Source organism: Gavia stellata, chromosome 5 (assembly GCF_030936135.1).
Source record: "Gavia stellata isolate bGavSte3 chromosome 5, bGavSte3.hap2, whole genome shotgun sequence".
Lineage (NCBI taxonomy): Eukaryota > Metazoa > Chordata > Aves > Gaviiformes > Gaviidae > Gavia > Gavia stellata.
Window position 1 is genome coordinate 25,919,738 of NC_082598.1, and position 15,444 is coordinate 25,935,181.

The 15,444-nt window shown below is 41.9% G+C and overlaps 1 protein-coding gene across 1 annotated transcript; it reads right to left on the reverse strand.

The window, feature by feature from the left end:
* Positions 1 to 9,459: 9,459 nt before the first annotated feature.
* LOC104257604 (toll-like receptor 1) lies at positions 9,460 to 12,025 on the reverse strand. The gene is given in 2 exon segments (XM_009812428.2): positions 9,460 to 11,920; positions 11,922 to 12,025. Coding segments are annotated over 2 exon segments (2,565 nt in total).
* Between the last annotated feature and the right edge of the window lie 3,419 nt (positions 12,026 to 15,444).

Consider the following 15,444-nt stretch of genomic DNA (forward strand, 5'->3'; position numbering starts at 1 on the left):
GGTTTCTTCATATAATCAACCCAGCATATACTGATAAAGTAGTAAATGTTATTGAATATCCAAGATGCTAGTCCTTGCCAGAGACTTGTATTTTTGTGCCCTGTAAGGGATACACTCTAATTTTATGCTCAACAATGCAATGAATGGACTCTCCCAACCGTGTTGATTTCCACAATATGGTTAATACAACAGTTTTAGAAAGGCATCTGATTCAGATATCCCCTTTGCCCGAACAGTGAATAATTCTGTAGAAATAAATCTAAGCAATATAATTACTTTACGGAAAGATTGAGTTATAGTATCATTTACCCCAGTCCAGAAAAAAAATTGGCAGGAATTGGTCTATACATAATACTGTGCATCTAAACCAATGTCATCTGTCCTCTGTATTGTAGTGTAGTATATATCCCTGTTTTTATTGCATAATGCCCTGGTGGATTTGTTAAATGAAGACCTTGTGTGACACTGTATGTCTGGTTTCCGTGCAAGTGTATGGATGGAACACACACGGTACTCTTCTACAACATGGCATTAAATGATCTTCATAGAAACCTACCACACCTCATTTCAGCATATGGAGTATCCCTTTATAATCACTCCCCTACATTTCCTCTAAATAGTTTTTCTCTTTGCTGTACCTCAAAAAAATAGCAATTGTTATGTTAAAAATGCGCCGAACTGTATTGTTGCAAGTGAGTGCCACTTTAATACACTACAGTATTTAAAATTATTAATCCACAATATTTTTATGAGAAGATGGCATCAGATACGAAGCACTTCTGATGATAAATTGAGTCATGTGTCTGTTTTGGATAAAAACGTATACCAAATCATCCATTTGATAATTCTGATTTGTGACTCTGGTAGTCTCTCAATGCTAGATAGATGAAGCTTTCCTGTGGATGTGTCTGTTGCATTAAAATACCACATCAGCAAGTCTTCGCTGCCATGTCAGTTAGCATACACCACTCGATAGATAAAATAAACTGAATTCAAGCAACCTGCAGTTGACCTTAGAAAGGTTCCTGTCTCTGGAAGCCTGCTCAAAGGCAGGTTTCTGTCTTCATTAGCTGGCAGACTTTGTGGCACTGCAAGGAAATAGGATGTATTTCTCTAGGCTCTTGCGCACCAGTGTGTTTTTCTTCTTTCCCCTGTGTAAGGTGAATGCCATTCCCTGCAAATTAAACATACTGAAGTCAGATTCTTGTTTCTACTGGAAAAACCCACTGGAAAATGGAGGGGTGAGGCGAGGAGGAGTTTCATAAAACTCTCCAGGAGGAGGCAGGTAGAGTGTCCATCTGCAGGTGGGTATATTTGAGCTTATGGAGCAGGTAGGCTGTGCTTCTGCATCCTGTGGAGTCCAACAGCAAACTGAAATAATCTTCCAGATGCAACAGTTTGAGTGCAAAGAGCCTTCCCTTGGTGACAGAGTTTACCAGCTGTTGTGCTGACATCCACATACCCATAGAATTAGAGAAGGAGAGGATCTGCACTTTTCGGAGAAAAACGTTCCTGCAGGGATTGCTGTGAAATGCAAAGTATTGTTCCAGTTGCGTAACAAATCTTACATGTGGGAATATGGAACTGGCAATTTTATTTAAGGAATACAGCCCAGAACGTGTGCTCTACGAAGGGGAGAATGAGGATTTGCAAAGTGGGACTGGGAATGTTGCTGCAAAGCTTTTGTGAGGAACATCCGTATGCTCTGTTGTGGCACCACACATCCTCACCACTTCACTAGGACTGAGGGAAGTTACACCGGATCTATCATCTTGTAACTGACCCTCATCTGCTTACCTATGGAGCTGAAAAACCTGGGAGATGAAATCAGTCTTTTCTTGATTGGCCAGGTTGTTACTAACATAGAGGAACTTTCAGGGAAGAGAGTGATATCAATGAGCAACTGTTCTAGAATGGGGACTTTTGTGGATTTTTTTATTTTCTAGCAGTAGCAATATCATGGGGAGTCAGAATTGGTGTCCTTCGTTAGGCTCTAGGTTTTAATGGCAGTTCCATAAATGCAGAGACGTCACTGACTGAGAGGCTATGGTGGAGCCCCTGTAGCATCAGTGACAAGTTTAGAGATACTTGGTATCCTAGAATGGAAACAATTCTCCATTATATTCTAGGGGAAAAAGCGGATGAGATCCTATAAAAATAAGCAGCTTAATGGCAACTGATCCCATTTTAGCTTAACAAATGCAAATGCATATGCATAAAATTTGGGATGTTTAAGGAACATTTATTTCTAATGCTCTGTTTCTCTTTCCAGGCTTTCACAAAATGTCTTCTTTAATATTTTCTTTTTTTTTTTTTTTTTGAACTACAAATCTAAACTCAAGTAGCCTAAAAGCAGAACTTCTTTGTAACTAAGAGTTACTTTGGAGAATTTAATCTAGGTTATTTACCGTGTTCATTCATTAGCCTATGTACCTTTTTCCCTGAAAATATTTATGCTAATGGTGGGGACAAATACAGTGAAGATGCAATAGAACTTTTAAGTATCTTTCTACACGTGCCTTGTGATTTAGGACAACAGAAATTTGAATATTAAATACAAATATTTGAGATTATTTCATGCAAATGCCTTGTTTATAGGATTTTTCACTTGTGTCTGTGCTGTCTTTTTTGTGGAATGTCAAAAAAGTCACAAATATGCTTACATCTTTCAGCTGAAAATGTGAATTTACATCTTAACTGGCTCATTGACTCATTTTAGCAAACTTTAATTTGAGGGGTATCTTGTAATTTTTAAAAATACACAACTAAATACTTTTAAAAAGCCAGTCCTTCCATTTTTGCCCTAAAGAGAAGCCAGAGATAAAGATTCCAAACCCTAGTGCTGCAGAATGTGTATATTGAAAAAAAAACCCAACTTTTTCACTAGCCGTATTGCACTGTGCAGCGTGTAACAGGTAACACTGTTTTACTAAAATGTGCCTGTTCAGGCTTTTTTATTATAATGAATTACTAGTTTCTAAGACAATCGCAAAAAGCTAAGCAGGTATTGCTGTGTGTGGTTTTATTTAAATGTACACCGCCATTCTGCAGTGATACTTCCAATGCCATGTCTTGTCCAAATATGTTGTTGTTTCTGTCAAGGTTAGCAACATGTAGATGAATACAAATCCTTTCTATAAAAAATTACAAAGCATTTTACGTATCTTAAGAGGGCTACACCAGTTTTCATTCTATTTTACAGGTATTAGCACTTTTTTTTAATGTACTTTAAATATTAGAGGGTCAAAATAATCTTTCTGCTTAGCATCTCTCACCTGCAAATATAGCAGGGATATTATATTTACTTCAATACTTGTATAAACTATGCAGAAATTTTTTAATGAAATGTAATATATTTTATAAGCTAATAAGACTGAATGGGTAATTAAAGGTTTCTAGTGTGCGTTACTATAACTTGCAAATACGGAGACATTTTGGTAATCTTTTCTTACTAAAGATGTGAATGTTTAAAGTACTTTCACTGTTTCTACTTTGGTAGTCCAATGGGAATTCAGTAATGACATTTTGTCATGTCAAACTGTGAACAGAAATTTGTACTGTACAGTCCTCATACTATATTCAGTATACAATGCATATGTATTACACTTGTTAATAAAACCCTCAGAATATTGTTTGTGGTCATGTCATCATATGCTGTTCGGCAAAGAGCAACAGCGCAGGTACAAGGGCCAGGGGTATGCCCAGGGGTCCCTGCTGGCTCCAGGCAGCATGTGGGAGCCCCTGGGTTTTCGGATGGCCCTTCTGCAGCGCCCGTGGACGCCTCCCGTGTCTATCTGCCCTGCACAGAGTCCCAGATCCGACCTGGGGCAGGAGCAGGCAGGGCAGGAGCGCAAAGCATTGCAAGCGCTGCCTGCAAGCACCTGCACTTCTTCTAGCTCCTGTGCTTGGAGGAGCCGTGCCCAGCAGTGCAGTTAGTGGCAAACTCACAAAAATAGTTTATGCACTCCTCATCTGGGCAGTACACAGCCCATTTGGCAGGTCCGGAGCATCAAACGTGTGAGTTTGGGTTTTTTTATCAGGCAGAAAACGGCCTAAGAAGAGCAAGCTGAGCTGAATTCACTATACATCCCTTAACGCTTTCCATTCCTGCTGAGGTAACTGCATCGGGATGTTGGTCTATTGCTGCCTGGGAGCCAGCAGATCAGCCTGGTGAGCACCCGCGCTATGCCATGGTGGCATACAGGAGGGAAAGAAGGTGCAGCAGAAATGAGGCATGAAAATAAAACCCCGCAAAGAGCAAACCAAATGTGAGAAAATGACCAGCTTGTATATCTTGACATCCCTCCTGAAATAAGGATTGCTCATTGTAAAGCACGAGTCGGTGGCTCATATCATGCTGTTGATTTTTATAAGGCTCATTTGTTAGCAAACCAGTCAGTCTGCGCTCCGCAGCCTACTCGGCAGGAGGGACCGATGGCACAGGGGACTGAGTCACAGCCACTGACCCAGCGCGGGAGCTGCCACGAGGAAGGGCTTATCCTGACCTGTCTTATCCAGCCCGCACACACCGGCAAGAGGCTCCAGCATTTGCTGGGCCGATGTGATTATTTACTTCAGTTTTCCTAAGAGGCAAAATGCGTTCTATGCATTCTAGCATGAGCGATCGTTTTCAGGAAATACTCAATGATAATTTCGTTGGCCGCTGGGTGTCACCCTTAGTCTGAGAAAATGGCAAAATTTAAGATTACGAGATTGTAATTTAAGAAAATATTTCTTTTCTCGCAATTAAGAAGCTGTTACATCTGCCTTACCTTCTATCACAGAGTCAGATCCTGCCACGCACAGAAATCTGCTCAAGGATTCAAGACTGGTCTTTCTTTCTTTACTGCAATTTCTCCATAAAAACACTTTTAACCTATCCTCTACAATTAAAACTCTGGTCTGGCCGAACACTAACAAAGTTGATACACAATCTTGCTTTCATGTGTGCTTCCAGTCCTGTGAGCTCAGTGAGAGCAGCACCTGACATCATTTTTATAAATATGGACATTAGCATGTCAGTATTTCAAGAGTTCAGCCCGATACTCGTGTCCTGTAAGTCTTGCAAACTTCTTCCCAAGAAGCAGCTCTATGTACACATTTAAAAAAAAAAAAATCTTCAACAGCATATTGCCTCATAAAAAACAGTGAAGAAAAGCATTTGCTACCTTTGGCCTAAACAAAAAATAATAGTCAACACTTTATGTACCCTCAGAACAGAAACAGAGTTTCAGGGAAGAAGAAAATGGAAGTTCCAACAGAGAAATTATGAGAAACACTGTCAAATGCTAACTTAAAAAAAAGAAAAAACAAAATTAATCTGCTTTATCAAAGGAACTCAGAATTGTGTTTTAAGTGGCTGTAGGGTACGGTACAGTATGTAAATAACTGAAATACTTGGCATGTGCATGAAAGACTTGTGAGGTCGGAAGGACAGAGTATAAAGGGGTGTTACAGGGTTAATATCCAAAAACAATATATTTGGCAGACTTCAGAAACCAAATTATTCCTTTCACACCTATCTACAACTTAGGTTTCAAAACAGTCTTAAAGGTGAGGGACTCTTCCATGGCCCAGACCCTATACATTATTTAGGACATAAACCCCAGTTTGCTGATGCATTACATTTACAGAGACCGGAAAGCCTGATTTGAGAAATTTTACTTCCTCTTTTCTCATCTAGTAAACAGGACAGAATATGTGCCCTTTAAAACCTTTCCACTATGTGTGCATGCTAATCATGTCCTTAGACTGTAACACTTGGGAGGGGGAGAAGTCTTTCAGGAAGGAGGGGCACAGGTTTTCTGGTAGTGTTCTCCACTGTAAAGCACAGAGGAGCCCTGGAGAGGTAAAGGCTAAAAAACTCCTAACCAGCTTAATGGGCACTGGCCTCTGCAACGAACAGTTCCTTAAGTTCCTGAGAGCTGTATAGCACACAAGCCTTAAATTACAGACAGATGTAACCCCGGCTGTAGCTGAAATAAAGAAGCCACTGAAGTTTAGCCAGGCAACTGCCTACGAGCAGGCAGCAATGTTCCGGAGGAAGTGAAGAACCTGCACCCAGAGGGATGCTGTATGGTTGGGAAAAGCCTGTTAAGAAGGAAACGTCACAGCTCCAGCAGTGCATTCGGGCTGCAGCCCCAGGTTTAACATCACTACTTCTGTGGAAAGCGCCTCCAGCCTGCCATAACTGGCTGGCTGGTATACCAGGTCTGTGATGCACTTTTGGCAGCACCCTGCAGTGCCCGATGCCTCTGGCCATCGTGTTGGGTTGCCATGAAGCATGAGTGACTCTCAGGGTAGGGTAAAGCCTTCCTGATTCAAACTCCTGCAGAGCACTAAGCTCCTCTGTGTCTTTGGACATCTCCCCTCATCATAAATAACCTGCTTTCCAGGCATACCACATCCACCAGCTCCCACTGAACTACTGAGAGTTCAGCAGCCCTTTTTAAGACACACAAAGAAAGCTTGGTTCTGATGTTGGGAAGGGGGACATCTCAGTTACGTGTTATGAAACAAGTCAGTCGCCAACTTCCCTTGGCCTGAAATGAAGAGTTAATAGAGTTTTTTAGCCCTTCTTTCCAAAGGTCTACATTCAGAGCCAGGCACCCAGCATCCTCCTGCGATACCCAGCTAACCTGAGCTGGAAGGTGGGTGCACAGCAGCATCTCAGCACCTCTGGACACCAGGAAGGTGACCTGTAGCTGCCTGTGCACTGCTTCATTGAGCTACCACCACACACGCCTGGCAGAGGCTCAGTCAGCCGCCTCGGCGTGTCGAGGATCGCATCCTCTAACTGGCTTGCTCACCTCGCGTGCCGCTCACGGTTGTGATCAGAGGGCTTTGCATTCCCATTAAGTAAGTATAATTACACAGCTCCTCATCACCAGTGAAATGACACCAGGAAATTTAATAACATAAAAAATTAGAGGTTTGTTAGATTGTCAAATTAAATCCAAGCACAGCAAATGATCAGATGTCTCCTATCATCAAATACCATTCATTTAATCAGTTTGATTTTAGCAGAGAAGTTATTTCCCAATGAAAATTACTCCTTTTTCAGCTGCATGATGACCCTCAGCACCTGCTAATAAAAGGGCAAGGTAAGAGAGTTCAGTGAAAGTCTGGAGATAAAAGGGGATTTACCTCCAAACATCAAGCTATTGAGTTTAAATACTTAATAAATGACCTAATTCAGTGACAGTTCTGGTAATACCACTCTTTCTCAATGGTTGTGCAAGTTCTGTTTCCCACTGTTTATTTGCTGCATTCCCAATTTTCTATAAACATGAGGGATTTTCCCATTATTAGCACGTAAAACATATTCTAAATACCTATGAAACTACATTATAATGTAAGTTACTTATTAGCTGCTGCAGAGAGATAGAAATAAAATATATTTTACAGTTTAACAGAAGAGTTACAGTGGCACAACTGAGGGAAATTTTTGTAATGAAACAGTAATAGATTGAGGTGTCTCTCTTACAGTTTAAAGAGTTCATAATAAGAAAAATATTTTATTGAAATATATAACTACATTTTAGAAAACAGGAAAAACAAGCAACCCAATTGTGGTTGGTTGACCCTGGCTGGACGCCACCTGCCCACCAAAGCCACTCTATCACTCCCCTCCTCAGCTGAACAGGGGAGAAAATATAATGAAAGTCTCGTGGGTCGAGATAAGGACAGGGAGATCACCCACCATTACCATCATGGGCAAAACAGACTTGACTTGGGGAAATTAGTTTAAGTTATTACCAATCAAAATCAGAGTAGGACAATGAGAAATAAAACCAAATCTTAAAAACACCTTCCCCCCACCCCTCCCTTCTTCCAGGGTTCAACTTCACTCCCGATTTTCTCTACCTCCTCCCCCCAAGTGGCACAGGGGGACGGGGAATGGGGGTTGCGGTCAGTTCATCACACGTTGTTTCTGCCGCTCCTTCCTCCTCACGCTCTTCCCCTGCTCCAGCGTGGGGTCCCTCCCACGGGAGACAGTTCTCCACGAACTTCTCCAACATGGGTCCTTCCCACAGGCTGCAGTTCTTCACAAACTGCTCCAGCGTGGGTCCTTTCCACAGGGTGCAGTCCTTCAGGAACAGACTGCTCCAGTGTGGATCTCCTGCGGGTCACAAGTCCTGCCAGCAAACCTGCTCCAGAGTGGGCTCCTCTCCACGGCTCCACAGGTCCTGCCAGGAGCCTGCTCCTGTGTGGTCTTCCCACGGGGTGACAGCCTCCTTTGGGCATCCACCTGCTCCAGTGTGGGGTCCTCCACGGGCTGCAGGTGGATATCTGCTCCACTGTGGACCTCCATGGGCTGCTGGGGGACAACCTGCCTCACCACGGTCTTCACCAGGGGCTGCAGGGGAATCTCTGCTCTGGCGCCTGGAGCACCTCCTCCCCTCCTTCTTCACTGACCTTGGTGTCTGCAGAGCTGTTTCTCTCACATATTCTCACTCCTCTCTTCTCTGGCTGCCCTTGTGCAGTTGTTTTTCCCCGTTCTTAACTATGTTATCCCAGAGACACTACCACTGTCACTGATTGTCTCGGCCTTGGCCAGCGGTGAGTCCGTCTTGGAGCCGGCTGGCGTTGGCTCTATCAGACATAGGGGAAGCTTCTAGCAGCTTCTCACAGAAGCCACCCCTGGAGCCGCCCCGCTACCAAAATCTTGCACGCAAAACCAATACACCAATATAGCTTGATATGATCATAGCAGAAAGAACAATATTATAATACTATAAAAATTTCATAAGTTCAAATATTAACTATTATTTTGAAGATAACAAATAGCAAATTCTATGAAATCATGACTTGGTATGTAAATCTAGGCAAGTGGGAATGTTTAGTACAGCAAAGGAAGAATAATATTAAACAGGGATTAATAGCTCCAACTTTCAGCTCTTACTCAGAAAAGTCTCTGCCTGTGATGAAGGGAAAGACTTCCAGGAAGGGAAAACAGACACATAACAAGACCCAATGAGGTCTGAAGGTGTAGGGATACTGTACGCTTGACATCTACTACACCAAGGTACAGGAAAGGATTTAAACAAGAGTTTTCTTCTTCTTTGTATTATTTCATTAAACCCAAGTAAGCAGATCCATTCCACCTTAACCACACAACATCCATCTCAGACCAAAGACTAAATGCATGCCTTGACAGTCCTGATGACATTGAACAAACCACTACTTTTGTTACTTTCAAATACGGCTAGAATCACTGGGAGAAGTCCAAACTAAAGGCAACCCACGTCTACAAAAATCGGTGTAATCACTATGAAAATTTCTCTCTCCATCCCTTTGCTGATGATGGGCAAATACAGAAGACTTCTGACTATTTTCATGACCAGAATAAGAGAGAGCAATTTCTGTAGGTATCACAATTACATTTTGCTATAAACAAGGAATACTGTAAAAAACAATAAAAATTTCATTAACACAATTTAATGCAAGACACTCAAGTCAGTTATTCACATACTGACTTACACCACTAGTGGAAGTAACATCACTCTGCTTCTCATTTGCTTCAGAGGATATTGGCAGGTTAATGCTAATAGCTGCCCTCAGGTTAGCCCAGAAAAGGGCACGCTTGCTCCTCTCCTTCGGCCACTCCAGGTAGGTTCGCTTTGCCATGAGAGCTTTCAGCTTGTGATACCTCGCAGGGATAACATACGGAGGGATCGGCTCCAGTAAAATGAGGATTAAGCTGTTGGAATTCTCACTGAATAATTTGTGATGGGCAAAGTACAGCTCATAGTGACACCACTCGCTCTGCACAAAGTTGGGAGACAACACAAAGATCGACTTGTAGCTCTTCTCAATGCAGTTAATGATGTTCTCCACAATGCTCTTGCCGGGGATAAAGTTTCTCTCATGCTGGCACAGTTGTACACAGCCCTCTCCCTTCTCCAGGTTCGGGATCAGCTCGTTCTTCACCCACAACGAATCGCGCTCGCTGTAGGAAATGAACGCATGAAACTGCAGAACGGTCTCCTGTTCTTCAGGGTGGTTGTGCCAAGCTCTCCGCTTCGTCTGCGTCCACTGCCACGTCATCCGCACGTACCACGGCACATCCAGGTAGATGCACAGAAAGGCCACGACAGCCACCAGCACCAGCGTCAGCAGCAGAGCTGTCACGAGCAAGAGCGTCGTGTTGCAAGTCAGTTCAGTCAGGTGGAAGTCCTTCAGCTGCGTTCCTTGCAAGTCTTCCGGGTACTCGCACACGTATGCTGCTGGCCAGCCGAACAGCCTCCCCCCAGACTGCCTCTCCAGACGGATAAAGTCTTGCAGTTCACACGAACACTTGAACGGGTTATGCCCGGCTTGTAGTTCCCTGACCCGTGGGCAGCTCTGGAAGAAGTCGGCAGACGGGGTGAGGATCGAATTCATCTCTATGTTCAGGAACTCCAGGGACGTAAAGCCACTGCACCCTGGCAGGTCAGCCAGCCTGTTCGATGCCAGGTTCAGCTCCTTCAAGGATTTCAGCTCAGCCATCCCCTTGGGGACACTGGTGATCTGGTTGTTTTGTAGGTCGAGTTTTTTGATATTGGCTGGCAAGCACTCAAACACAGCATCCGTCAACTGATTTGAGGACAGGTCCAACTCTGTCAGAGACTCAGCCCATTGACATTGCACATCAGCTCCGTCGTGACGCAGCAAGTTGCTGCTCATGTCCAAATATTTCAGTGATTTCATACGGCTGGTCATTAAGCTTACCTTGGGAAGGCTCTCAAATTTATTCCTCTGTAAAATAAGTAATTTCAGATCTGTCAGAGTGCCACAATTCTGGAACAATTCATCCGTCAGGGCATTGTGAGAAAAATTTAAATACTGAAATGAGCTTGTTCTCTTGGGGCAAAGCATGTGCGGCATATATGCATCATATATTGTCAAACTGGCAATATTCATCTCTGAAAACTGTCTGTAGAGAATCTCCTGGTTGAAATAATAAACCTTATTACGAACGTGCTCCAAAGTTAGCACTTTCATGGAGCCACCCAAAGAGATTAATTGTTCCAGAGAGCTTAATAAGGGTAAAAATTCATATTCATTCAGCACCCCCAGTGGTCCCCAAAAAGTCAAATTTCTCACAGTCAGATACTCCACAGGTGAATACCAAATAAGCAGGAAAATTTGCAAAATGATAGCCCATTGTAAGTCCACAGTGTCAAGCATCAGAGACGTTGTCTTAATTTTCTTCAGAAGCGTTAAAGAAGGAGAGGGGAAATCTTTGTAGCTCAAGGTATATCTTAAGTTAACTATTTTTAAGTTTTCTGCAGTGCTCATTCCATCATACAAGAGGGAAAAACTGAAGTTCTGGTTTGCTGCAAAACCAATGTAGAGGCTCCTTGTATTCAAGGCTGTCAGACTCTGAGGCTCATACAGAGAAAAGTCTTCTAAGGTTAGGAAGACAGTGTGCAGCTGCAAATGTATGATATACCTGAAGTCTGACCTTCGTATCATCATGGCACTTAACCCTAGGTACTCCAAATGGAACATGCTCCCAAACTCCTGACAGATGGGCAGGGCAGTAAACTTATTGAAAGAGAGATCTAAATGTCTAAGATATGCAAGAGTTTGACAGTAAACTTTCAAAATCTTATTATGAGATAAATCTAAGTATTCTAAATCTTCATTAAAAATGAAGACACTAAAGTCAAACTCCGTAATTAGATTATGAGAAAGATTTAATACTTGAAGGTCAGAAAGAGAAATAAATTCTGAGATACTAAGTCCAGAGATCCTATTATGTGATAAATCTAATACCTGAGTATGGACTGGAATGTTTTTTGGAACATTAGTTAGCAAACTGCTTGAATAATTTGCAATAAATTCATTTTCCACAGTTGGCTGGATATTATTCCACAGCATGAACGTAAAGACACAAGCAAAGACATAGATATTTGTAGGGGGTCCCATTATGCTTTCCAGGTTTATCTTGTTTTTTTACAGAAACACGGAAGTATATCTTTGTTTTCTGCTCAATATGTCTCAGTGATGAGTTCAGCCCTACAGAAAGAAAACACATGGAATTTGCTGAAATTGTTGAACTGTTGAATTTGCTGTTCATTGCTAAAATAAAATTCAATACAAAATTTATGTAATAAAAATTCTATTTTTACATACTTTTGTTCTAAGTTCTTATCAATCCTCCTCACCCCCATTCTTTAATTCCAATTATTTATTTTCTCAGTTAAGTAGAAATTAATTCCTTTATAATGGGAGGAATACAATCAGTGGTATGTTAAAAAAACTCAGAGAGGTTAAGAAATTCAAATGCCCCAAGAATCTTGAAAAATGCAAAACTGGTACAGACATCAATGCATTTAGGAGTAAAGGAGAACACAACAAGCCTTCCATTGCTCTTTCCCTACACCCCACGTCCACACACACCTGGGGACAGAACTCCAAAAGCCCCATGGACCATCACAGGAACCATGCAAAAGCAACCTCTTCACTCAGAAGAGCCAAAGGGTATTCCTCTTCACACCCCAAAGACCCAGGACACAGCTACACACACCCTCAGGGTCATATGATCAGAGAAGTTGATCAGCTTTGTTTTTCACAGAATCACAGAATCACTAAGTTTGGAAAAGACCTGTACGATCCTCAAGTCCAACCATCAACTAACATCACCATGCCCACTAAACCATGTCCCACAATGCCTCATCCACACATTCCTTGAACACCTCCAGTGATGGTGACTCCACCACTTCCCCGGGCAGCTTATTCCAGTCTCTCACCACTCTCTCAGTAAAGAAATTTTTCCTAATATCTAGCCTGAACCTCCCCTGGCGCAACTTGAGGCCATTTCCTCTTGTCTGTCGCTAGTCACTTGGGAGAAGGGACCAACACCCACCTCTCTAAAACCTTCTGTCAGGTAGTTATAGAGAGCAATAAGGTCTCCCCTCAGCCTCTTCTCCAGGCTGAACAAGCCCAGTTCCCTCAGCCGCTCCTCGTAAGACTTGTGCTCCAGATCCTTCACCAGCTTCGCTGCCCTTCTCTGGACACACTCCAGCACCTCAATGTCCTTCTTAGAGTGAGGGGCCCAAAACTGAACACAGTATTCGAGGTGTGGCCTCACCAGTGCCGAGTACAGGGGCACGATCACCTCCCTACTCCTGCTGGCCACACCATTTCTGATACAGGCCAGGATGCTGTTGGCCTTCTTGGCCACCTGGGCACACTGCTGGCTCATATTCAGCTGGCTGCAATTTTGCTATAGCACAAGGACATAAGGGTCAATTTTCCCAGTAAGTCAAGATTTGGAGAGGCATCATGAAAAAACATGACCTGGGCATTACTCTCTCGTCATCAAGCATTTAATACAACACACAGGCAACCTCAAGTATGAGCAACTCAAACTGTTTCAGCAGACAAACAGCCCCAATTTTTTGTGCAGTGGTGATTTTGTTTGAAAAAAAACCAAAGTTTTAAAATTCTGCCCCTGTATAATCTCTTGGTAAATAAAAAACAAAAGCCTTATTTTTTTTCTGTTCTAGGTTATAACATGTGTTAGCCCCCAATAATTTGATTGACTGATATCAAAACTCATCCCTTTCCCTCCAAGTCTCCTACCAAGCTTAATCAAGTTTTCTTTCAAATAAGTAAAGCAAAAATATGTGTAATTAACATCACCAAAAGCAATAAAATAATAAATCAGTAAAGTGTAGATTTCTACCTCAGCAGAATCCAACTGAGAGATCAAATTCTGTCTTCAGAAAGTTGTGCTAGGGTATCCGAGTACAGAGTAGAAACGAAGCTGGGAAGGTTGGTCGAAGTACAATATCACTCACAAGAAGAACCAAGACAAGGAAATCTGACCTAGCTTCCTTCAAAGAGCAGCTGATCCTGTTCTCCAGAGTCCAGGCTGGTAAAGAACCACTTGAATCAAATAAACTTTGATCTGGAACTACCTGGAGGAACTTCTTCCTGGGCAAAAGGGATGTCAGGAATAAAGCAAGAAATTTTCTGAAGGGATAAAAAAACAATGGTCCATGCTCCATTGCCAGATAAATTTTAATTTACTGTTCATGTTATGGTATACACTGCAAGAAGGGACGATCCACGCTGTATAGCACTGAAGAGTGCCACAGTCAAAGAATAAAGCAGGTATGTCTAGCAAAGCAATATTAAGGATCAACGGTTACCCCTCCAACACTATTTTATGATGGTACTAAATTAGAGTTGGCTGAGAATGAAAATTGCCATACCAAACATTTTTTTCCTTTCTTCTTTGTTGAAATTCAACATGCAGATTAGCATTTTCACTGAAATTTCAAAATGCAAGAATATCTCCCATCAGTGAAGAAACACTAGCACCTGAGATTTGATGGAGTCCAAAATACATATAACAAAAAGAAAAAAAAAATATAAATAATGGAGCAAATATAACCCACCTTTTGTGCATGGAATTCATCTCCGATCAAAGATCCAGCAAAAGACCTCTGCATACTCTGTTAACATCCTCAAAACAGAATTTCAAACATATGTAATCTTCAAGCTTGGGAATCTCACATGAGATGCCAATTCCTTAATAAATACTACCTCAGGAAGTAGCAAGAACAGGGTTTTCTTATACAGGCTATATACTTTTAAGAATTAATCAAATTTTCCTGCAATGCAGGTATTAAGAGCACAATGAAAGGAAACTTTTAACAGTCCAGACTCAAAATACATTTACTTCTGCAATATTTACATAACTGTACAGTTTAGGAGGAAATAAACCTATCTGCTGTACAGAATATTCACCAAGGCAAGACTGTTTAAATAATTCTGCATTTCTAATTTCATGTCTGCTTCTTATGGTTACACAGATGTTCTAGAAATTAGTCAACTGCATCTCCTCTTTTGCACACACAGAAAAGAAGAAGCAGAACCCTCACTGCCAACTTCTCTTCTATCAAAATCGCTTGCAGAGCTCTACCCTGCTGAATTATTTTCCTCAGCAAGCAGACTAATTAATGAAGCACACTGAGATGGCAAAAGCTTAGATCTCAAAAAAGCTAGTAACAGGGGCAAACTGGCACAGTTCAAAACCTTTACAGGTCAGTCATCTTTACACTAGAGATGCCTCAGATGGTTATCAGGGGTGCCCTACATCGTAGCTTTCGTCAAAAAATTATAAAAAATTAACTCCAGAGAATATTTGCTATGATATGAAAGCTGTAAAGAAGCCATGAAGAACACAGCAATATAGTGCAATCTGGGAATGGAGGAATCCAGTAAAGCAGCCATTGAATTAACATCTTGAACAGGGACATGAGCCTAGCGAGCGAATCAACAGAGCAGCGAGTGCATTGCAAAGGCAGATATAAATAACCAAAACCAACACCCCACTCCCATAAGCCTCCAAACTAATACAATACAACATGCTTCAGTAAGATTAATTAGCAAGGAAGAAAGAAGCAGAGATGAATAAATGAATGAAAATTTATTTATCTTAAT